Genomic DNA, 26,785 nt, shown 5'->3' with positions numbered 1-26,785 from the left:
TCTCAGCTAATCAAAGGACAACAACACATTTGATAAACACAACAAAGAAGTAGAGATCATGATTAAGCAGGATCATCAGGGTCAAAGACGAATTGCCCAAAGTGGTAATCAAACTGAAAAGCCCATAAGGTCCAAGGTTCATTAAAAATATGTATAAATAAGTATGAGAATTTTGAGGTAAACTCATTTATTGTTCTAGGTGGAAATCTTACTTTAAGTCACAGTAAAAGATCTCAAAGATATCAAAGGGCATTGCAAGGAGAAAAATATCTTATCAGATTAGGCAGGAATAAGTATGTTATTATTAAAAAAAAACAATAATAGAGAATTTTTATTCTGTTAATAAAATAACATAATGAAACATTTTATAGAGGAATATTATGGCAGACACAAAATAACAAGCTCCAAAAACAACAAAATAACATTTTTACTTGGTAACTCCAACTAACAAGGAAATAGCTATTTCCAACCAGTAAAATCATCAAAAATCATATTTAAACACCTGAATACAACAACATACATCCACTTTAAAGGTAAATATTTCACACAGGAAAAATGTGGAACGTCTGTGAGATGGATCGATGCCTGTGAACATTGAAATCTACAAAAAGTACCGAACAATCACACCAAAACTCGACAAATCAAAATACTCATTGTCTTCGTTGACATCAACATAACTAATAATTGATATTACTTCCCGTAGGCAAACTTAATCGAGCTCAAAACAATCGATCTATGTACTTTTCAAGAACATAATTTACGAGCTTTCTGTAAACTCCTTCTGTTGGATGATAACTATCCCAAAAGACATATTCCGAAGCATTGGAACAAGTGGCATCCAAAGGGTTGCATAACACTGCAACCTCTAGTTTGCCTGTGCCACAGCAACCTCTGTCCATAACTTTATAGCCTACAATTCAAGAAGTGAAAACTTGAGAAAAAAAAATAATCAAGAACCATTACAAAAGATTAATGTATTAATTTAGTGAAAAAATTACATATAAATTGTTTTGTTACTAGTATTATTTTTTGTAGTGAATTTTATCGAAGAAATTAAATAAATTCTGATGAATGAAACTAAGTAAACTTGGGATTACCATATTTTTGGTAGTTTTCAATGATATCGAGCAGAGGGGTGTAAACATCAATGTAAACTATCCTGGTATCGGACAAGTTGTGACCGAGGGAATCAAGTTCCTTTGAAAGTTTGGAATTGAACAACCTGGCTGCGTAATTGTACTTTTCTGAGCACTTTCTTGTTAGCCCTCCAGCCAGAGTTCTCTGTGATGGCACGCATCCAATCGGTGGTGCACCCAGTACTGCAACTCTACGAGCTCCCAGATTATACAGTTCCTTAAGAAAAAAATATCATATGTATATATATGGTGAGCGTGGTATCTATATGATAGATTTTACATGCACAAAAATTTGTATTATAGTATCAGTACATGTGTATCACCATTAAAATATCCGTGTATGATAGATTTTGTTATAAGTTTTATGATAATAATTACTCATATTAATCACCAATTATTATTGGACTCATCGTCTAAAAGCATTTTATACTATCAGTGTCAATTATTATAAACAATCATATGTGATAAGTTTGTTGATTTTTATGATAATTATTTTAAAAGTTATACTAACGATATATTATAATGACTATTTATATTTGATCATTTTCTTTGGGTACAAATACAATTATTTTGTCCCTTTGAGATCGAACAAAAACCTCAAGCATACCTACGTACCTTTACAAAATTAGAGGCTGAGTTGACCATAAGGTCGGTGTAAGAAGGAATGTCATACTGTAATATTCTGGCGTGAGCAACAAAATAGGTGTTGGCAATGTCGTCACTACCTGCCACCACAAGATAAAGACTATTGGATAGGATGTAGTTTGTTCTGCTCTCTCCAACAATGCCTTTCAGCTTTCCTATGTATTCCCTGAACATGTCTAGTTGAGTAGATAACGATAGAACTGACTGTTTACATGTTACAAACAAATGGTGAACATTAGTAATAACGATATACAGAATTTAATTCCCATCTACATTCACCTGTAAATTTATAAGATTTGCTTTCTTAAAAGTGAAGAAACATTTAAAGTTTTTTTTATCCAGAGAAATAAAAAATAGTTACTAACAGATTTATAATGACTCATCACGTCCTATTTTAAAGTGAAAAAATAAGAACATTTTGTTGGTTGCAAAATATAGAATATACTACTTACTACTGATTTAAATTAAGATATTTGGTAAACTTAACTCATTTTAAATCGACTCTATATACACTTTCACTTTTAAGAAAATTTACACTATAATGAAATTATATATTGAAAAATCATTTGGGAAATATGAAGTGTAGATTGTAGTAATTCTACTCAACAATAATACTACTTTAGGAATTGACAATGAAGCTCAATTTTGTTTGCATTTACCGTTATTTTGGGTGTCAAAGGATCGTATCCTGAAGCACCGGAGGCAAAGCAGACGCCGGTAACAAGATCACTAGATTTGAGATTCGGATCCAAATATGCAGGCAAATACTCCTTAATACCCAATTGTTCAGCTGAAACTCAAGGAATTTGCGATGAGAAACACTGTTTTAGGTATCAAAACTATTTTATAACTTGGAGGAGGATTCATAAGAACCGTAATTACATTTACATATCATAACAGGGAAATGGATCCTAACTACAAATTAGTATTTGACTTTCTAAAGTAAAAAGGTACTATATAATTTAATCCATAAAGTATAATGATAAATCATAATTAAAAAAATAGCAATTAAAATTCTAAAAGTATGGATATGCATGTATAACAAATTATATTAAATTTTTAATTATTAATTTTCTAATTGATGATTATAACTCACTTTATTTTTAAACTACATTGTATCATTTTAAAATATTAAATCAATTTATTTTAACCTTATATTTGGAATCTTGGGATGAAAAATCATTTTAGTTATAACAATTTTTATATAAACTTTCTTTAGAATTATATTATATAATTTGTAGATTGCTTCTACTACTCTTGATAACTTTTGCAATTGAATGTTAAATGAATTTCATCAAGTAGCCCAAACTATTTAATTATTTATTTGTAATACGATTATTTAAGATTTTTTTTATGAGAATTAATTAAATATCTATATATCATTACTCTTTTTTACATTCTGTTAAAAATGTAACAGTAAGCCAAGGTATACTTCTGAATTAATATTTAAAGCTTCGTTTTTAATGTTTACCAGGTGTTACTAACCAGTGTTTTACACTAATTAAGAAATTTAAAATATATATATATATATATATATATATATATATATATATATATATATATATATATATATATATATATTATAAAAATCATATGAAAGTATAAAAAAATCACAATTTTTTCGTATTTTAATAAAAACTTTCTACTTTCATTTAAGTTCCCTTAGCTTATTAATTAGTGTTCTAAGTTAGCATTTGTCATGCTTCTTTAAAAAGTGCTTTTAAAAGTATTTGGTCTAGTTATAATAGAATATTGACCTTCCTTTCCTCACGAACATGAAGTACACTTGTTAGTTGTTTCCCTTACCTGCACACTACCATCCTGTACCCAAATCACTTTATAACCCAAGATGATGCCATAAAAGCTTGGAACAACTCCAATCCTCACAACTAGTTACCTCTCCAAATGACATATGTCACTCGTTGTCTCACCATTTTCTTGCTCCAAATTCACACTTGGTGCCCCTCCTTGAGTTTTATAACCTCACTAGCATTCAAACTTGCTTCTTTGTTGTTGTTTTTTTCCGCTTAAGTAATTCATTTAATTTGTTTTGGGAAAAGTTTGTTCAACCAAACTTTACTCAACATGTAGAGAAGAATATATATATATATATATAATATTTGAATGTTGTGATAGAAAGAAAGAGATTCAGAGAAATAATAGGTTTTGATAGAATAGTTAATATATATATATATATATATATATATATATATATATAAAGGTATTAACTAATTAATATATCATGTATCTTGGCTATAATAGTGCAGAAGCACATACAGTTAAAAAGCATTTTAATTTTTTGACGTAGCACTCTACAACTGTCTCTGTCTACACACAGTATATGGCTGGGATAAAAAGGAGTGTAAATAAAGGACCTTCCAATTAGAGCGTGAGACAATAAACAAAAACAAAGAAGGTACCAAACATCCTGCCATGATCGATATTAAATTTGACTGTGACTGAACGGATTGTTACTTTCAACTTTAGATGAGAGAAAAAAAAAAGGATAAAGTTTAATTAGATGCAGTTTTTAGGTGTTTATAACGTTACTCTCTCATCAAAATTGTCGTTTTATCTTAGTGACTTATATTGGCTTTTAATATAATTTTTTATATAGATTATTAACGTGAAGACTAATTTTAATTCGAAAAAAAAACACTAAAAACACTCAAGAAATAAGTTTTGTTCATACATTTCGTTATTTTTTTGGTAATACTTTAATAAAAAAATATAGTTTTACCTCATTATCATATATTGACATTTAATGCAAAATTCCAAAGTTCATTCCAATTTTAGTTTGATAATAACACAAAAAATATTTAAAAATTACATCAGAATTTTATTCTGCTAGGCTCGAACCTCTTATAGAAGATACATGTATTTCATATAAAATGAAAAGATTATGAGTCTTTTGTTGACAAAGGCTGTCTAATTAATTACTGGTTTTTATTGATTACTAATAAGTGTTTGTTCGAGTAATGATAGCCTCGCATCCCTTAAAAAGGTAGTCGAGAATTTGAATCTCAAATTTTGTGTATAAAATCTGGCTGGAAGAGTATAACTCGCCTTTGAGTGCCTTCATATATGTCTTGCAATCACTTGGGCTCGTATAAAAAAACATTTGTTTACTTTTTATTTATTTCATAAAACTCTAACTTAAATATTTTTAATTATTTTTTTTATCAATAAATATTTTTTTGCTAGAATGCTAATTCTTGTTAGTCTATCCAACCTGAGATTATTTTTATCTCCTCTATTATCTTTTTCTTATTCTTTTATCTCTCATTCTTATCTTCATACACTAAATCTTTTTAATAATCTTCTAAGCCTTCCAAAGTTTTTATGCAGGGCACTGTCTTCTTCAAGAGAAAGAGACAAGAATGAATATATATATATATATATATATATATATATATATATATATATATATATATATATATATATATATATATATATATATATATATATATATATATATATATATATATATATATTAATCTTTTCCCTCCATTAAAAGTTTACTGAAATAGACTAAGCTAGGAAAATGTGAGATAAAAGGCAAGAAAGCAGTGCAGAGAGAAGATATATATAGTACCTATTAAGTCAGAAGGAATTTTTCCATTGCAAAATCGACCCGTTGGGTTTCCTCCCTGAAAATCCTTTCCATAAGGTGGGAAGTTGCACTTGATCAATGTTTTTATGTTGTTGTTGTTGCCTGGGTCCACGATGGAATCTCCAAACGCTAAAACTGCTGGAACTGATGAAGCGTTTGGTGGCAACTTGGCCAAAGCCATGGTTCTGTACCATAAAGCAAATATTACAATGAAACGGACCAGTGAGCCAACAGGGGAGCTAGTAAGCTGCATGAGAGACATAGTTGCTGTTTCTAAGTATGCTCCACCCAATGCAAGACTTGTTCTTCACTATTGTGTCTCAGGGAAGGTTATATTATATAAAGGATCATAACCACATGCAATAACTGCATGAGGCCTCAACGATTAATTAAATGCGTTTTTTTCTTTTTATATATCACATAAATTTATTTTATAAGAATAAAGTTTACTGAATTACAACACGTTTGGTCTGCATTGTTTTTGAAAAAAATAATTATAAGCTGCACTTGATACAATTCTGTCAAAACCGTGGAAAGATTTAATTATGTGCATATATAAAATTAAAAGATACTCGTGCACTTTTGATGATATAAATTAACAAAAAAATGAAGATTCGATTGAACTTTTGATCTCCCTGTTATGATTGATGTGTCATTTTAACTCAACAATTTTTTACAATTTCTTGATTATTATATTCAAATCTTTAATCACCCTCTCTTTAACTAAAATTGTTAGAGTCACATTTAAAAAAATAACTAGAATGTTAACCATGCATAGAATACATAAATCAACTTATATATAAAGTTATTTCATCTTAATTTGTAATCTTGAGTTTGAATCCTAAACATATAATTACGTCAAATACAAAAATAAGTATTCATAGTAATTTTATTCAAATTGATTATGATTGTTTCTTAAAGAAGATATTTGTGATCTCTAAAATATAAGGTTCTATATACAAATAATTTTAAAAATTCATAAAGTCAACTTTTCCATAAAATTTGAAATATATTATAAAATGTGAAGTTAAGGTAGAAGACGAGAAAAATTGGCCCCCTTTAATTTAAGGTAGTAATTGAAATTTTGAATGGTGAATTTTGAGGAAAAGAGACTTAAAATGGTTTAACTTATTAAATTCATGGAGCTTTCGAAGAAGAAAAAAATTAAAATAGAGTGTTTAGCAATCAATTAAAGGATTAAGATTACGCATAAATCATAATGAAAGAATCAAAATACTATCGAGTCCAATAATTGATAATTTAGCAAAGTAGATAAGGAGGGTAGCTTTGTAACTAAAAGATATTTAAGGTATATGAGTTGTGTTGCAGCAGTAAATTAGTGGCATGGCGTTAGGTGGTGGACCTTGTATGGTTATGAATATGGTCCGTACGTTTCACTTATACCTGCCCTATGCAATTAACCCAAACCTTTACAGCTTTCGCTTTCTTTGGTGAGGATCACTCAAGCCTTGGGTTTTCAATAGCTTCTATCTTTTGGCCCAATCCATTATCCTTAATGACTTCTATAAATGCTAGTAATATATCCCATGTGGCCATGTGTTCTCTGTTTCTTTTTCCTAATCCACTTGTACATGCACTTGAGGCAATGTTGAAGTTAATTTTTCAGCATTTTTTTGTTCATCTACAAAACATTATTTAAAGAAAGTTAAATATACACTATTTGAATCAACTATCCACTTATACATAGTCTATATTTTAAAATGGGTTAAGTTGATTTAAATCAATGCGTTTAAATTAATTTGTTAACATAAGTGTTTATTTTAATAAAAATAAATAAATTTTTTTTAGTATATTTGTCTAAACGGTTTCTAAGTAATTTTTATGTTTATTTTAAGAAATAAATCCTCTATGTTTCTTAAAAAAAACTATTATTTTAGAGTTAATTTTTAAAATTTAAACAAACTCACCCTTAAACTTATTTATTGAAAAGAAAACACTTATTTTAATAAAATAAATAAATTTCTATTTTGTTAATGTATTTGTTTGAATTGTTCCTTAAAAAAAATATTTTCTTCTTATTTTCTTATTTCAATAAACAAGCTCTATCTATTTATTAAAAAAATACATTTTTAAAACATACTTATTTCAATATCTCCCATGTTAAGTGGTTTAATTGTAAGCAAAAGAAAAATCTTAATAAATGTAAATTGTTGGAGGATATATATACACCATCTTGACTCTTGCGGTTTCTTTTTAAATCTAGCTAGAGGGTCGAGTGGTCCATTCTTAACGTACGTATGTGCGCAAAGAACGAAGAACACTGACATATGGTTACCATATAAGGAAAAAGAGGAAACGAAAATGAATAAGACGAAAATATGTCGTTAGAGCATTTGCAGTTATCGCTTGGTCTGTGTCTGAATTCTGAACCATATTGATAATAGATCAAGCTAAGCTAGCTAACTCGTGCATGGGCAGGCAAAGCCCATAAAAGCAAACGGACAAAGAGAAGGTCAGAACTCAGAAGTTGACAAATGGAGTTATTTAAAGTAATCTTAAGGAAAAATATTAAATTTCGAAGTTTGTCTCATCAAGAGGCTCCCAATTTATATTTAGTTGATTTGTAGAGTTGTGGCTCACTCTTTATAGCATTAATTCGCTTCTACATCTAGATGAAGATATCTGATTGTAGATGTGTGAAAATTTTGAAGCACTTGTTTGTAACTTTGTATTGTTGACATAATTAGAACTTGAATACCAAAACAATTCAATCTCAATTCATAAGACTACAAATACAATTCAATCAATAAGGTTTTGATTTTTTATGCTAATTCGTGTGTGAAATATATATATATATATATATATATATATATTCTTACCATGGGGATACGTACAAAGGGATTCCGACTATCAACTCAATTAAGTCCAAGGCTTTGTGTTCTCTAGTGGAGATCGTGTGTCCAGTCATGTCTGAGTATATAACCTATACGGTATAATATATATTCTTTTTCTGTATCTCTTTTTAACATTTTTCACCTTTTTTTATTCTTACTCAATTAGTCATCTTATACCGCTTTAAGGGATTGTAAGTTTTATTCCAGATGTTGGCTGTTAATTAATATTGAAAAAGTATTAGTATATCGGAGTAATTCTTCATGTAAAACAGGTAAATATTCTAGGAGATTGATGGAAGATCAGTTACTACGATTAATTGATAGGGTGTTACGACTGTAGCGGGTAATATGCTGTGTTTCTTTTTCTGAATAATGATACAGAGTATTTATTGGCTAGCTGGTGCTTCTTGTGGTACCATAAGAATCATTGGAACCTCAAAATGGCTCGATATTGGTGTTTGGAGATGATGTCTAGGATAATCTTTGTTAAGTTGGTGTTTCTATTTACCTGCTTCTATAAGCATTTCGTTTTGCTTTAGGGGTTATGAGTACATGTGTATCAGACTTTCAAATCTGATCTTTAGCCTTTCTCATGCTAAAGTCCAGGGTCCTATCATTTTTAATGAATTCACTTTTGTTATGAAAATAAATTAATTAATTAGGTTGGCTGTTATAGAGTAGTACTAGAGCATTAATTACTACGGAACTTAGTTTGTTACCAAGCAAACTAATTAATAGCCGTAAAGATTTTTTTTTCTTTCTTACAACAGAAAATGTGATAGCAATTTAGGAGTGTGCAGAATAGATGCACTGAAAGAACCACTAAAAAACTGAATTGAACTATAAAAATAGTTTGAACGAACTGAACAGTGTAATAATTTGGAAAACTAAAGTGAATTGTGTAACAATTTGAATAAACTGAATTGAACCAAACTGTTCCAAATTACTTCAAACTGTTTAAATTGTTTTCCATTAACATTTTATTCTGTAATAAATTTTTCATATTCGGTTCGGTTCAAACAACTCAGTTTTAGAGCAGTTTAATTTTTAAAAACTGAACTATGGAAGAGTAATTTAGTTCAATTCAGACAAACCTAGATAGCATGATGCAGTAGTGACCTTCCAATGCTAGAATCGTAAACTTCCCGGACCACTGTCTATACAAGGTGTCAAAGACGTACACGAAGTCCAACCAATTAAATTTATATAGTGACAGACTGAGACCCTGCAATGGTCCTAGATACATATAAATGAGCATTCGTCGTATGGGAAGTGGCCACAATCTACATGTCATGCATGCTCATTCTACAGTTTTTAATTTGTTTATTAATTTTAGGGTTTACTTAATTTTTGGATTTTTTGGAGGGTTTTTTTTTTATCAGTTTTTCTTTTAGCTTTAGGCCTTGTCAGATGAAATTCATGTATAGGCTTCATTATTAATGTGATTGTCGCCATGCGAGACTTCTCACAGAAGTCTATATATGCATTTCATGTTAACATTTTAATTAGAAGGTCGTAGTCTTCCATAAAAACCAGAAAATACAATGATATATATCCAAAAAAATATTAAGTAAAAAGTTCAGAAAATATTTAAGGAGGAAAAAATTTAAACAACTTTAAAAATAACCTTATAAATATATAATTATAGTAAAATATAAGTATGTAGTAAAAAACGAGTTTGACAACAAAAATAAAAGAAATATTAGTTAAATACATATATTAAAGCAAATTAAATTGAAGAGGGATGGGAGAGAGACGCGTGCTCTTTCTTAATTGGATCGATCCATTCTGAACTAACCCTAGCATTAATTCACAATCACCAAAAAAAGCAAAAGGGTGAACAAATTAAAGTGAGTTGTGCATACCTATTCTCGTGAAAACAAATAGAAAATTAATTGATACTACAAGGAAGTAGGTGGGCTAAGTCAAAGGGTGATTGTAGATTAAATTGAATCTGTTTTGAAGAGAAAAATTACTTTGAACTGATAATTTTGGTTCTGTAAATTTACTATTGATTTGGTTTGTACTCTTTAGTTTTAATCGATCCAATCAAATTTAATTTAAAGCGATTTAAATTGAATTGATTATCAATTTTAATTTTAATTTTATTTCTTTTGAAAAAATATTAATAAAAAGTAGGATATATATAATAAATATAATAAAAAAATAATTTCAAATATCAATAATTTATTTATGTCATTATATAACTAACTAGCATGGAAATCCGTGCATTGCACGATCTTGAAAAAAAGTGAAAGAATAAAAAATAAAATCAGTAAGATTAAAATAGAAAATCTTAAAAATTGTCCAACAATACGAGACAGTGACCAAATAGTTTTAATATAGATATGGATGATAATATATTTGTACATCTTAACTCAGATAATTAATAAAAAAAGATCATTGATTAAATATATTTTTTTATAAATAAATATAAATTATATGATAATTTTATAAATATATAAAAAAATAAAAAAAAACAAGTGATATTATAAATTTATGGATAAAAATATATATGAATTTAGAAGTTTGGTTTGATTTCTGATTTATTCGGTTTTCAATTTTTTATCATTTTTTTTCTATTTACATTAGATTTCATCTGTTTATCAACACGCCTACTAAGTGGATGATGCACTAATTAAGGAAATTAAGGAAAGTGTCTCTAATAACCACACTTTACCTATCACATTTATTTAGTATGTCTTAGATGACAAAATCAGAACAAAAATGGGATAGAACTAATAATAATGGATTAGGCTACCCTAATAAATTTCGAATTATATATATATATATATATATATATATATATATATATATATATATATATATATATATATATATATATTTTATTAATAACTGGTGGTTAAAAGTCGAACCGCAAATAATGCAGACCACGTGGTGACTGTTTCCCCTCTTTTGCTATAACTCGCTCTGCCAAGTGCCAACCACCTTGTATCAACATAAAAGCAGAAAATTAAAATATTGTACGCTTGGTGAAGTTAATTAGTTTTTGAAAATGAATTACCTCCTCTACATAATACGTACATCATGTTTAGATCTCATATTAAATTTGATTTTAAAAACTAATTGTCCTCATTTCAGAATACCTTTTGATTTCCAGATATTATTTAATTTGTTTCAATTAAGTTGTTATTTTAGAAAATAAAAATACTAATTATGTTTTCCAATCTTATTCTTATATCTTAATTAGTAATGTCCCTTATATAAAACAAGAAAAATTTAAAGAAGTGATAAAAAATTTCTTAAGATTAATACCATCATCCACTTTTCTTGGTTAAAAAAAGTTAATAACTTTTTGTTATCCCTTTAAATAGCAAATGTTTTAAAGCAAAAAATAATATTTAACCAGATCTAACTTTACTATCGTGTTCTCATTATTTTTGGTTCAAGATCTAAGGTAGTGCAATATTGCATGCATTACAAATAAAATTCAAGTTCTATTTTTGAAAATTATGAGTGCATTGATAATATTTTATAATTTTAAATATTAATTTCTTGAATAGTATTCTGAATGCTTTTTTGCACTTATAAAACCTTTCTATATTTTTTTCTCTACAAATGAGCAGCGCTTTAATCAGATCATCATTTTGCAAACAATGCAACAACAATAAACAGCTGGTGCAACAACGAATGCTGGAGTAGTAGTTACAGCTTTCTCCAACAATCCGCGTGGCCTTCGTTATTTTCCAGTACACCAAACTTGGTTATTAGCATATGAATGGGTAACTCAATTAATTAAGCACTATGCAACTTCTAAGACTGCGGACAATAAGACAAACTCAGTGAACAGATAATGATATATATCCATTTGCTATACAGTTTCACATGATTATAAATATGCACGAGTGACTTATATATATATATGGTGTTTTCTTAATCAAGGATTGACTAAAAGAGAGAACTTTAACATATAGGAACGAATTGCTTGAAAATATACAACAATTAATATATACCAAAATTTTATCTATAAAAATTTAAAATTTCATTAAACAGATAAATAAAAATAAATAAATAATGATAGACATTAATTAAACAAATCTGGCCGGTATTTGTTTATGCAGGTTTTATTTGTTATTGATAAGGAGGAAAAATAAAAGGGAAATCTAAATGTTCATAAAATAAAGTAAAAAAGCAAATAATTGTTAACAAATGATCGGGCATTAATAATTTGATGGGAAAAAAAAGATTGACTATTTTTTATGAATTATATGAGGGTAAATTTTATTGCATGTTTTTTAAGGCTGTACAAAGGAGTGAAAATATTATTTGGTACTTTTAGTTAATTTATTTCAAGTATTTAAAAAGAAAACATTGAATATTTTTAATTTTAAAATATTAAATATTTTCTTATTTAATATTGTTTTGTGTTTAAATCCCTTAACATACAATGACAGACTTATATAAGGATCCAGGGGATGCAGCTGCCCTCCTTTTTTTTTTTTTGTTAAGGAATATTATAATTAACCAATTCATATCTTTTATACTATAAGATTAAGAGAAAGTGGTAGTGATCAAATTGTAAATTTAAGAGAGATATAATAACAATATTAATCCTCTGGGCTTTTTAAGTTTCTTATTTAATTTAATGCAATTAAGACGATTAGCAAACCTGAAAGAAGTCAATGACAATCGCCCCTGGTCATATATATATTTCAGGTAAATGCCAACCAACATTATTTTGTTCCAGCTATTAACTGGAACAAAACCAACCTAAATTGTTTTCAAATAAACGGGGCCACCAGAACCTGCTTGCTTCACCAGCTGTTTGGCAAGGAAATTCATGATCCTCGTGCACCTTATTTCAATCGGGCTCAGATATATATACAGATAGTGCAAAACTCATTTAATCTCTCATGATAATTTAGACATATATTCAAAACACGGACTATTTAAGAACATTTTATTTTCTTTTTAATCATATCTTTTATTTTCTGTACCACTGTAGCTAGGAAGACAACATAAGCAAACTTTTAAAATAAGGCATTTTATAATGGATTCCTTATAACATTATTTTCAACTGATAGATAGATAAATATGGCCTTTTTATTTAACTTTTGTTAAAATATTCTCTAGTATACAAAAACAAAATGCTTTTTATATTGGTAATCTACATCAATTCCTAGAAAATCATTGTAATGTGTGAGAAGATGATATTTTTGCAATATCACGAACGATGAACATTCTAGATCAGTTTGTGTTTCTTCCACTTCCTTTAGTGCGACAGTCAATAGATCCATTTATGGTCACTTCAAATGGTAACGGGGTCTTAGACAAGGGGATCCTCTCTCCCCTTATCTGTTTGTGCTCTGTTTGGAGTACTTTTCTAGAGATATGAGCAGTCTCAAGGATGATGTCAATTTTAAATTTCATCCCAATTGTGCAAGTATTCAGCTATCTCATTTGACTTTTGCAGATGATATTATGCTTCTATCTAGAGGAGATATCCCTTCTGTGTCAACTATGTTTGCCAAGCTTCAGCACTTCTGTAGGGTTTCAGGACTTTCCATCAGCTCTGATAAATCTGTCATATACTCAGCCGGTATCAGCCGGTATTAGGCCTCATGAGCTTTCTCATATTCAGCAGCTTACTGGATTTAGCTTGGGTGACTTCCCTTTCAAATACTTGGGTATTCCCTTTTTATCATCTAGATTAAATGTATGTCATTATGCTCCCTTGCTTTCCAAGATTACTGGTCTGATTCAGGGATGGAACAAAAAGTCTTTATCTTATGCAGGTAAGTTAGAGTTTATCAGAGCGGTTATTCAAGGAATTGTGAATTTCTGGATGGGGATTTTTCCTTTGCCGCAATCTGTTCTGGACCGGATCAACGCTTCGTGCCGTAATTTTCTGTGGGGCAAAGCGGATATTGGCAAAAACAAGCCCTTGGTTGCTTGGTCAGTAGTTTGTTTTCCGAAAAAAGAAGGGGGTTTAGGCCTTTTTAATCTCAAGGACTGGAACCTTGCGCTTCTTTCCTGTATCCTGTGGGACTTTCATTGTAAGAAAGATTCTCTATGGGTTCGGTGGGTTCACCATTACTATTTCAGAGGGAGCGATGTGTGGAATTACAATACTTCTTCATCAGATTCAGTTTTGATAAAGAAAATCATTCAAATAAGGGACTTTATTATCTCTAAAGAGCTAAGTACGGAAGAGTCCAAAAAGAGGATTCAATCTTGAAGCACCAATGAACAATTGCTTGTTGGCAAAGTCTATGAATACATTAGAGGTGTCAAGCCTACTGTTAGTTGGTGTTCTGTTATATGGAATCCAGCAATCCCCCATAAGATGTCTTTTATTTTGTGGCTTGCTAAAAGGAATCGGCTGCTTACTCTTGACAAAGTTGCTTTTTTGAACAAGGGTTCCCTCTACCCTTTATGTTCAAATGAGCCTGAGTCAAATGTTCATTTATTCTTTTCTTGCAGGAAATCTCTCCAAGTTTGAGCTCACATTCGTTATTTGCCTCCTTTCCGCAGGCGTTTCACTTCTTTACAACGCATTACTGACTCTTTAATTAGGGGCAGATCCATATCAGGTGTTCAAGGAAAATTATGTTGTCTGGCTATAGCAATTACCGTCTACTGCATTTGGCTGTCTAGGAACAAGCTGATTTTTGAAGATTATCAATTTTCTGTAATAGAGGTTATTAGCAAGATTAAGTTTCTTATGTATAGACAAGCGCACCTGTTACATTTGTTTTAGCATCTTGATATAGGTCTTCTTGTATTAGGGAGACTTTTGATTTTCTTTAACTGCGGGGTATGCCCCGTTTATTATTGTATCATTTTGAGTTTAATATAATTTACATTTTTTTCCCAACATTCTAGATCAGTTTTTTTTATATCAATTCTTTAGTACTACTTTATTGATTGCAGCATCCACGAATGATTGCTTCAATTTCTTCAACACAGGAGTGGGAACCAATTGGTTCATCCCTAATTGTCGATCGAGGAAACAATTTAGGTTGATGAGTGAAGAATATGGTTTCTCAAAGGGGAAAACCAGTTAAAATCATGTCCCAAGCTAAAAACTCAGACCAAATTTTCATACTCATTGCTTATTCCTTGGAATATCACAAGGGAGCTTCCGAGTCAACCATCTAGCTACTATTAATTAATATCTCATTTTACAAATATCTTAATAAAGAAATTATAAGATGGATTTGATTGTAAAAATTAAAAAAACAATGGAAGAGGAGAGAAATAATAGTTTTGAATTTTTTTACTGAAAAAAATTAATAACTAACATAATAATTAAAAAAAACATGTACACTCAATAATTTTTATTAAATATTAATTACCAATACAGTGGGTGTTTGAAATTAAGTTCAGTTCAACTTAACGTTAATCCATCCCCCATATCTTTTACGATTGTTGTTTTGAAAAGTAGAAACTTTCATTTACAAGGCTCTGGGCGGATCATGCTAAACACACTGATAATTAAATGGATACTTAAACTTTGTTCATCATTGTCAAAAGAATAAAACTACTCTAGCTAATAACTCCAGCAATTTAAAATATAAATCTCTCCCTACGCCCAAATTTAGCCACAACATTCCTCGTGCCTTAGAAAATGACAATCTGGACAAGTATGGTCCGCCAAATAAGGCAAATACAAAGAGATCCACATTAAATATATGCCACCATAACAGATATCGTGTGACAACTAGAAGCACTAAATGTCAATATGCAGCATATGCAAGATACCACCACATCATAAACTCGAGTCAAATTTGCATGACCCCTCAAAATAAGATTGAATAAAAAATACCACATCAAATTTAAAAGCAAGATACCATATCATAAACCTGAATCCACTATTTCTTCTATCTCCGATCTTTTTTTATTACAAAATAATTCTATTTCATACTACTGCGTGCCAAATAGTTTGCCGCTCCTTCCTCAAGACTGAACAACAACTTAGTAATTAAGCGAGAAATTGAAGATAACAGACCTTGCAATTATTACGCAAAGCTGAGAAAATGATAATCCAATTTAGCTTCCATACTTTTGAGCAAGCTATGCACTCAAAATATAAAATGCATCTCAAAGAAAATGCATCTCAGAGGCACTTGTTTCTGCTACTATTGTCTGAAAAAGCCACAACCCTCTAGAAATTGTATGCATGATTTTTTAGCTTTTAGATATAACGAATTATTTGGTAGCCACGTAGCTAAGAATTAATCAAACCCGAAATTACATAAAAAATCAGAGATAGATTTGTGTAAAAAGGAAATAGATTAATTGCTCACGCAAACCGGTGTATATATTTCTGTAGGAGAGGGGGCACAAGCTGTTTGTAAACGCTTTCACTAGGGTGAAAACCGTCCCAAAACACATAATCCAAAACGTTGGAACACGTGGCATCCAAATGGTTGCATGTCAATGCAACCTCTAGATTGCCTGTGCCACAACACCCTCTGTCCCCGACTTTGTAACCTGCAGTTGGACAAGGAAACATTTCACAAAAGTTAATTAAAATCATTAATTTCTGTTGGATTGTTACAATTAAAGTGATATATAAACAGCAGAGCACCGAAAGATTTTCACAAACTATAGGGAAGTACTACCTTCTTTTCATATTTTTCTATGTTTTACATTTTTTATTATTTCATAAAATAATTGATATTTTAGAGTTTCAAAATCTAATTAATATTCATTTAATGGGTATAATTTAATTAACATGTACTGAATTTGTAGAAAAAAACATGAGATTGATTCTCATAAAATACATTATTGGGAATAAGCTAAGTCAAAAAGTATAATTATATCCCGAATGATTAGAGTCCTTATTAATCAAAAAGTCTAATTAATAATTTTTTTGCAAATATACTCTCATCTAATACTCATTACTAGTGATACAGTTATTAGAAATCAAGATATTAAATAAGAACATTTTAGTTTAAGTGTAACAATTTTTAATTTTATTAAATGTTTTTTAATCTATGTGTAACAATCTCTAACAGAAAAAAATAATATGAAAAAGAGGTAATACCGGTAAAGTGAAGGTAATATTATTGAAGTTTTACCTAGCAACTTTTGTCATTAATGATTTCAAAACAAAAGCTGATCAGTGGTAATTTCTATCAAAAGATAAAGTGAAATATGTAATGTGATGTAATTACCATATTTTTGGTGGTTCACAGTGACATCAAGCAAAGGGTTGTAAACATCGAAGTAAACAATCCTGCTGTTTGGAAGTTTCTGATTAAGGGAATTTATTTTCTTCGACAGTTTGTCGTTAAATAACAGCACTGCATCGTTGTACTTTTGTACACATTTTCTTGCTATTCCACCACTCAATGTTCTGTGAAACGGTACACAACCAACCGGTGGTGCACTAACTACTGCAATCCTCCGTGCACCCAGTTGATATATTTCCTTTCAATTGTATTGAGAGGGAAGAAAAATCAATACCTTAATTTTCATATGAGTAAATAACAATAAACTCTATGAAAAATACGTGAATTGATATGTTTTGTGATCATATGAAAATAATGAATTACAACATTAACGGTTTTGAATGATAAATTTGTTAAATTTGTTAAATTTTTATAATAATTATATTAAAAATCATATTAATAACAATTTTTAGTGAATTAATAAGATAAAATTATTTACACTTGGGTAGTATTTTTTTATCAATATATAATATTTGGTTTAATTTCTCTTGAATGAATTTGAGATGTAAACTTCAAAAATTAATATAATAAATCTCACACTTCTATATTTTATTTTTATCTTTTTACCCTTTCCACACCTTTCATTCTTTAAAAAAAAAATGGTGTCTTACCGTTCATTGAAATTAAAGTCACAAATAGTGTAAATTGAAGAAATTATATATATGAAACTTATGCATACCTCGAAGAAATTAGAAGCTGAGTTAAGCATGAAGTCGGAGTAAGTGGGAACATCATATTGCAGTTCTCTAAGATGGGTCAAAAAGTATGTGTTGGAAATGTCATTGCTGCCTAAAACGACAAAGAAAAGACCGTTGGCTAGGATGAAGTTTGTTCTGTCCTCTCCAACGTGTCCTTTTAGCTTCACTATGTATTCTTTGAACATGTCTAGTTGACCAGATAATGGTATAGCTGTCTGTTATAAATAAGTAACGTAACAGAGTTAGAAAAGGAACAGTGATTTTTACAACGTAATCAGTTAAAAAAAAAAAAGAGTATAGGAACAGTGAAATTATTAATTTCACAAACTTTAATTTGGGAGAAAAAATTGTGTACCGCAGTTTGGGATGTCAAAGGATCGTATCCGGAACCACCGGATGCAAAGCACACACCGGTGGGTAATTCATTAAGCTCGAGATTTGGATCCAAATATGCGGGTAGAAACTCTTTAATGCCTAATTCTTCAACTGATCATACAGTTAAAGAACAGAAAGAAACTAATTTAAGAAAAATACAAGACTTTAGCTTAGTGATCACTTTATCTATTATATTAAAATTTTCTAAACTTAATCCCCTTGCACAAATCAAGTTGAAGCAACTCATCAACGTTGATATAAAAAAAATAAAAACTCATCAATGTTTAAATTTAGATAAATAATAGCCTTTAATTTTTAGAAAGAAAAAAAATCTTATGAAGCTAGTAGTAAAAAAGTGCTTATTTTTCTAAAATTAAATAAATTAAATATGCACTCAATTAGCATCACAACATATAAAAGTAGTCTACTAGAAAATAATTAAATTCAGTTTAACATATTTAAATTCTAATAGAAAAAATACTTTTAGAATGGTAATAAAGTGTTTTAATAAAGGCTACAGATAGATAGGGATCAGATAGCTAAAGTATTAATAAAAAAATTATATCCGTAATTTTTTGTTGTGAGAATTAATTATAATTCAAGTTATTAAATTTTCATGGTAATTGATCATAATTAAACAATTTTTTTATAATTCTTTCGCGGAAATTTACCTAATTAAGAATCTCATTCCTAAGAAAGGGATCTAATTGAAAATGAAAGATTCCAATATACATCATCTAAAGATAAAGCAATGGTAAAAATCACAAACAAATAAATTATTAACATATTGTTTGTATATATATATGTTTTTTATTCAATTTGTTAAGTTCCCCCTGCCTTATTTTTATCATTTAGTGGTTCTAATTTAAATGTGATCTAATATATCGATCCATATTCCAATTTTAAATGAATTTGATTATCAGATCAATGTTTTTTAGTTTTTACTAAGAAGGGAATAAATAAATATTTAACTTATCGCACACAATACATGTAATGAAAAAAAAAAAGAATAATTCGAATTCAACAACGCATAAAGAATCGCATCTGATGTATTATAACTTAGTATATATAGACAAACAAGTCTAAATCATAAATTAATTTAAAGTGTTATAACTTAGTGGATAAGATTTTATATAATTAAATTTCGTTCAATTTAATATATAAAAAAAATCAATTTATAAGTGTCCTCGAAGCAAGCAAACCTAGAATATCTGAAGGAACCTTTCCATTGCAAAATCGACCAGTAGGGATCCCTCCCTTAAAATCTTGGCCATATGGTGGGAAGTTGCTCCGAGCTGATGTTATCAAGTTGTTGTTGTTGTTGCCAGTGTCCATGATCGAATCTCCAAATACCAACACTGCTGGAACCGAGATATTTGGTGGAAGTTTCACGGCACCCTTTGTTTTGTTGCTGGAAACAACTAGTAATAGTACTGTCAAACGGACAAGTGACTTCAAAGTTGAAGCCAGAAAACAATGTGCTGGGAGCTTCATTGAGAGAACTGTAGTTTTGGCTTTGTTTTGCTTCTTCGATCTGAGCAAATTAAAGTTATGCATAACCCCCTATTTGTACTTCAAATCGTTCATCCAACTATACCAAACAATTTATCTCATTTACTGCAATGTTAATAATTAATTGCAAGGGAACGTCTGCAGGCTGGCATATATATATACCCTCAAAGACATCAATAATGACGATCTCCTAAACATGTGTTTTAGTTTGAGTGTATTTGTGATACATCTAGTCACAGTACAAATTTATCCAATCACATCTTTCTTTTTAGGTTCATTATGAATTTTTTTTATTTGTAAAATTGTAATTAACAAGTCTAAATTAAAAGTGAAGATGAATGAATATAGATAAGTTGATAATATATGTTGAATTTGTGAAAAAATATTAAAATTTATTCTTCGTAAAATACATTCTTAACTCTTAAAAAATGGTGAAAAATTTTAAAGATGACTAAATCTCAATCAATAATTAATTTCATAACTGTTTCAAACAATCAAAATGTGTAAAAATACATATATTATTGTAGAGTCTCAGACCCTAATTACAATGATATCAAATAAAAAAATTAAAAGTGAAGATGAAATAAAATTCTTTCTTTATATATATATATATATATATATATATATATATATATTTCTGAAATAAAATTCTTTCTTTTATATATATATGCAATAATTAATTTTATGGTTGAACTTTTCCATTAACAATTTTATTTATTAATTGTATATAAATTAATTATTGCATATATATATATATATATATATGTGTGTGTGTGCAATAATTAATTTTATGGTCGACACTAATGCACATTTAGCATTGAGTCTTGGCCGATGCTAAAAAGCAAAATTCCTATGATAAAATTAATACATTAGATAGATTTGATTTTCCAATTGTTTAATTTCCTATCTTATGAATATTAATTAACGGTTAGAGTTACCATATTCCTTCAACAAATATAAGCTATTTTATGAGAATATATGTAATAATTAATGTATATACAATGAAAAAAATAATTAGGCTAAGCTTATCATATATAAATTGTATGTAACATTTGAAATTTATTACATGCTTTATTTTGTGGCAAATTAACCATCCCTCAGAAATTGCCTAAGTCTGAAGTTTAATTCAAAAAAATAGAAAATCCGACAACACATGATTTTTAAGAATATAAACACAAGAATTTGATGAGTGCAGCTAGCTCACAAGAATTTATCCAAATATTTTCCAAGAAGAGAAGCTATGAGCCTTCTATAAACGCTTTCAGTAGGATGAAAACTGTCCCAAAACACATACTCTAAATCGTTGGGACACAAGGGAGTGAAACGGTTGCATAATAACACAACCTCTATTGTTCCCGTGCCACAGCAACCCTTGTCTCCGACTTTATAGCCTGCTCAAATTAACAAATTAAGCAGCATGTTGCAAAACTTTAAATCATAAATATAATATATCTATATATTGAAAACTTTGCGGTAAAAGTGAAAATTGAAATTAAGTACCATATTTTTTGTAGTTTATAATGATGTCAAAGAGAGGGTTGTAAACATCAATGTAAACTATCCTGCTATCTTGAAAGTTGTGATTGAGAGAATCCAGCTCCTTTGACAATTTGTTGTTAAATAACTTGGCTGCGTCGTTAATATTGACTACAATTTTTCTTTCTAATCCTCCTGCCAGCGTTCTCTGAGATGGCAAACACCCAAGTGGCGGTGCACTGAACACTGCAATCCTCCGTGCCCCTAATCCATATAATTCCTTTGAGAAGGAAACAAGTACGTGTTAATTAAGATATTTAATTAATCATTAGAACTATAGAAAACCTGAATTAATTTACGCCTTGTGGGACGGAGAAAACATGGGTGATGTTTTCTGCATTCTCACATTCGTTTCATGCACTGGTTACTTTTTCAAAGTCCATTTTAAAATATAAATTTACATTTCCCAATACAATGAAAATATAAAAAAATATTAATAATGAAAATACTCGAAACAAATGTCAGAAAAAACTAGAGCCGTGGTATATGAATCTATGTTGCGGCCTCTTAATAAGAAACCCAAATTAGATTTGAGTCTTTTCAGCCAACACCACAGACAACTGAACTTAACCCGCAGGTTAATCTTTTAGTTTACTACACTCAAGCAAGCTCTTTTAATAAGAATACTTTAGCTTGACAAAACTACTTTATCATAATAATCTGTACTATTAATAGTATTTATAAGATGAGTGCGTTATCTAAAATAACAATAATTTGAGATGGAGAAAATATTTATAAAAAAATATTAAATGAAATTTCTATTATCATTTTTTGGAGAAGAGGAATTTCTATTTTTTGTTTAGCATTTCTTTCATCTCATAATATTTGTCATATAAGTAAAAAATTATTAAAAAATGATTGTCATTCTAACTTTTTAATGTAATATTAATTACTTTTTTCATTTATATCTTTTATGATATCAATGATATAAACAAATTATGTAAATGAATTAATGGTAATTCGGTTAATTTTATAAAATTACTACTTTTATTTATTTATTTATTAGTTTTTTATTTGTGTAAAAAAACTAAGGATGACAAATATTATTGGACAAATGGAGTATTGTTTTAATACTTCTTTTATCCTATAAGTGTCGTCCTAAATTTTTTTTATACTAGACCAAGAAAAAGTAATAAATAAATAAACTCACAAAAAGATTAGTAATTTTACTATACTCACCTTATTATTAATATTACAAAAAAAAATTAAAATACACTTATTAGGGGTATTAATGAAAAAAATAATTAAATCTACATTGAAAAACTAAAACAACACTTATTTCGAGACTTATTTTTCTTCTTACACGACACTTATGAGACGGTGGATAACACAAAAAAATTGATATACTCAGACGGTGTAAAACAATTAATAAATTGTTAATTTAAGTGATATTGATTTCGATTCTTTTAAGTAAGATCTTTAATTTGAACCTTGTGGATGGAGAAAGTATGAATTAAGAGCAAAGATTCTACTAAAAATGACCAACAAGATTTGTTAGTAAAAATTAATTATCCATAAAATTTATAGATACTTTATATTAATATTAATGTCATTATGGCAAAAAAGCAGTGTAAAATGGAAATACATTGAAAAAAAACTGTTTATTTATTTAGTAAGTGGGTCATAAATTATGCCATGACGAATAATTTTAAAGTTATTTCTTAAGGTACAATAATCCTCTTGTTAAGCATAAAAGGTATTAAACATTTTTTATCGTTTAGAAAATATTAAATTAACAAATATATTTAATTTTTTTATTTAATAATTGTTCATAGAGTACTAAAATTATTATCAGGAGAATATTGTAGAATGATACAATATTTATTTATTCTTATAAGTCATTTTTACCCAATTCATAAAAATTAAGAAAAGATGTTAAAATTAGCTAATAGTCTTGAATACATAAAAATAAATATTTAAAATTTTCAATTCTACTAATTTTCTATCCTCCTTAATTATTTTTCTAGTATCTCATTAATTGTAATATATTACTGGCTATTATTACAGTTTATTATTATTAGAAAGGTGAAAAAATTAAATACCTGTAGGAAAGTGTAGAATAATTGAATAGGGTATATTTAGAAATTAAGGACAAACTTAAAAAATTATTTAATATTTCATAAAGTTCGTAATAAAATTTATAACAGAATAAAAAATTCTAAAATGTGATTTTAAATAAGAATAAATATACTAATATAGTATATATGTAGCATCTCAGCCATCACTCTCGTAATGATTATATGGTTAAGTGGTTAACAATCATTGGTACTTGTTACTTGCATCATCTCTGAAAAACCTATTTTTGTGGTTTTTAGAAATAACACGACTATGTGATTTAATATAGATGTGAATAATTATGCTTTTTCAATAATATATGTTTAATTAATAATCCTGTTGCTAATTAAATAAAAGAACATTATTATTTTTATCTAAATTAACTACTAAATGTTTTATAAAATATAAGTGGATTAATAAGAAAATAGTTGTAATTGACTCGAGGGGATTGAGTTATATATGTCTGCTAATTGCTTGGATAAAAGTCATGAAACTTAATCATACCTTGAAGAAATTAGAAGCTGAGCTGAGCAGAAAATCAGCGTATGTAGGAAAATCATATTGCAGTTGTCTAACACGGGACAAAAAGTAAGTATTGGAAATGTCATTGCTGCCAAATACCACAACATAAAGACTGTTGGCTAAGATGAAGTTTGTTCTGTCTTCTCCAACCACTCCTCGTAATTTGCCTAGGTATTCTTTGAACAAGTCTAGTTGACCCGATAAAGATATAGCCGACTGATTCATTATCATAATAATAAGAATGTAACAAACTTAATTAATTAGAAATTAGAAATATAGATAAATTAATAATTAATTTGGAGATGAAGATAAATATTATTTTTTGTTCGTACCGCTGATTGCGATGTCAAAGGATCGTATCCTGCACCACCAGATGCAAAGCACACACCAGTGGCCAATTCACCAGGTTGGAGATGTGGATCCAAGTATGCTGGTACATACTCTTTAATGCCCAATTCTTCAGCTAATACAACACAAAATAATAACTAAGATACACTATTTAATTTAAAGCCAATACCCACCGCCATTTAATGTCACTGACTTCACCGCAAGGAAAAAAATAAACTTCAAGGTCCACTCGTTAAAAAACTAAAATAAAAGAAATGTGTATTGTATTATATTATATATGTAGAAACATAAATGTTACTACTACTATCTAATATTTACTTTTTAAAATGATTTAAAATACTTAATAAAATTATCGTTGAATATTTTTTTAACCATTATTCTTTAAGTACTCCTTAGTCCTTAGTTGCATCCAAACAAATTAAATCACATCTGTCACTCAAAAAAATCCATATCAGTAATGCATACACACAAATATATAACAAATAAATAATAGTTTAATTTCTATATATTATTAATATAGGAAATTTCATATATTAAAAATTACTATTGACATAACTTTTAACGAATAGATATGTAATTAGATAATACTGTAATTTATTTACATCAAAATTAATTAATACCGAAAGCTTAATAGTAATTTGTATCAAAGTATTACCTGAACTCAGCATTTAGCTCGCGTTTTATATATGTGGAACCATTTATTTGAAGAGCCCAAACATATCACTTTGATTCCCTTATAGTAGTGACTGTTATGAACTAAAATGACTAAGTATTATTGTGGAAATAACAAGAGAAGACAAAAATAAGTTTTAAACAGCACAATTTTATATATTTTAATAAAAAAAGAATTTCATTTTAATTTTTTAACAAATGTCTTAGACACTTAATTATTAGCATTTGCCAACTATTAATTTTTCAAAGATATGGGAAGGACGAGAAAAAAAATATAATAATACACAGTCTAATTGGGATGGTTGATTTGAATGTGTTAATTATTATAAATTTTATGTGATATTATATATATTGGATTCTTGAAGATGCATAGCACACGTACCTATAAAGTCAGATGGAACCTTTCCGTTGCTAAATCGACCAGTTGGTTTGCCTCCCTCAAAATCTTTACCATATGGTGGGTAATTGCACCGAGCTGTTGTTCCTAAGTTGTTGTTGTTGTTGCCAGTGTCCACGATTGAATCTCCAAACACCAACACTGCTGGAACTGAAACATTTGGCGGAAGTTTCACAACTGCCCTTGTTTTACACACGATAAAAAACAATAATAATAATGTGAAATGGAGCAGTGAGGAAGGAAGATGAGGAGGAAAAGGGAGCTTCATAAAAAGAACCATATATTATAACTGGGGTTTTTGTCTACTTGTTGGTTGAGCTTCTTTTTTCTGAAATAATAAAGATAAGGTTGATCAAACATAGCATCTTTTATATTTGTATAATTCATATCTTACACAGTTACACCATAAAGTGTATGACAGCATCAGTGTATCCTTCTCTGTTTTAGCTCATTTATTGCAAATATATATATATGTAAAGTCAACAAAACGGAGCTTATCATTGTAGTTTGACGATTCTGTCAAGCCATTAATGAGCAAATTCTTATTTTAATTTTTCAAAATAAATAAATTTCAGTTATATAATTTAAATTTTATAATTATTTTCATTTCATTATTTGTTTTATTAAAAAAAATTCATTAGTTATAATACATTTATATTTTATTTTATTATTGTTTTATACTAAAAAAATTAAAGTCAAAAATATATTATGAAACTAAATTTTTATAAAATTAAGGATTAAAGTGACTAATATATATACAATTTTACATATCAAAATAATGGTTTTCTCAAGCTCAACCATTATTTATTTCGCCTTTATACATGTGGTAATAAAGAAAAGAAAATGAAAACGGGAAAGATGGCCTGAAATAATCTAGTTCTTTTTTTCATTTTCTCATACTTACAATTAAAAATTATTATAAAAACTATCTTTATTTATGTTGCTAAAAATATTTTTCATCAAAAAAATATATTATATTAGTAAGTTATAATTAAGTATTCTCTTAAAATACACTAATGATATCGTAGTCTTTTAACACACCCATATTTAAAAACAAAAAAAACAAGTGCACGTAACTGTGAACGTTAAAAAAACCATATATACAAGATTAAGAGAATGTGGTAGAGATAAAGTTGTAAATTTTGAAAGAGATATAGTAACAATTAATATTGATTGATGGAATCAATCCTCTGGTCTTTTTAATAAGTTTCTTGTATAATT

At 28.5% G+C, this 26,785-nt stretch overlaps 3 protein-coding genes across 4 annotated transcripts; all 3 read right to left on the bottom strand.

Annotated features, from left to right (window-relative positions):
* Positions 1-411: 411 nt before the first annotated feature.
* LOC100775689 (GDSL esterase/lipase EXL3) lies at positions 412-5,700 on the bottom strand. The gene is made up of 5 exons (XM_003544974.5): positions 5,377-5,700; positions 2,441-2,571; positions 1,752-1,985; positions 1,098-1,353; positions 412-910 (listed from the first exon to the last, which is right to left on the bottom strand). The coding sequence occupies exons 1-5, from the start codon at positions 5,654-5,656 to the stop codon at positions 720-722; spliced, it is 1,092 nt and encodes a 363-aa protein (XP_003545022.1). The 5' UTR covers positions 5,657-5,700; the 3' UTR covers positions 412-719.
* Positions 5,701-15,670: 9,970 nt separating this feature from the next.
* LOC100786548 (GDSL esterase/lipase EXL3) lies at positions 15,671-20,073 on the bottom strand. 2 transcript variants are annotated; one of them, XM_003544340.4, is made up of 5 exons: positions 19,725-20,073; positions 18,503-18,633; positions 18,129-18,362; positions 17,393-17,648; positions 15,671-16,706 (listed from the first exon to the last, which is right to left on the bottom strand). In XM_003544340.4, the coding sequence occupies exons 1-5, from the start codon at positions 20,014-20,016 to the stop codon at positions 16,516-16,518; spliced, it is 1,104 nt and encodes a 367-aa protein (XP_003544388.1). In that variant the 5' UTR covers positions 20,017-20,073; the 3' UTR covers positions 15,671-16,515. The 2 variants fall into 2 exon arrangements, with proteins under 2 accessions (XP_003544388.1, XP_006596536.1); XM_006596473.4 differs by lacking the exon at positions 17,393-17,648 and having other exon boundaries at positions 16,514-16,706.
* Positions 20,074-20,985: 912 nt separating this feature from the next.
* LOC100776769 (GDSL esterase/lipase EXL1) lies at positions 20,986-26,009 on the bottom strand. Its single transcript, XM_006596474.3, has 5 exons — positions 25,550-26,009; positions 24,480-24,610; positions 24,130-24,363; positions 21,535-21,790; positions 20,986-21,425 (listed from the first exon to the last, which is right to left on the bottom strand). Exons 1-5 carry the CDS (start codon positions 25,842-25,844, stop codon positions 21,235-21,237), a joined length of 1,107 nt encoding a protein of 368 aa, XP_006596537.1. The 5' UTR covers positions 25,845-26,009; the 3' UTR covers positions 20,986-21,234.
* Between the last annotated feature and the right edge of the window lie 776 nt (positions 26,010-26,785).

The sequence above is a fragment of the Glycine max genome, chromosome 14 (assembly GCF_000004515.6).
Source record: "Glycine max cultivar Williams 82 chromosome 14, Glycine_max_v4.0, whole genome shotgun sequence".
NCBI lineage: Eukaryota > Viridiplantae > Streptophyta > Magnoliopsida > Fabales > Fabaceae > Glycine > Glycine max.
This window is presented reverse-complemented; position numbering and strand designations above follow the sequence as displayed.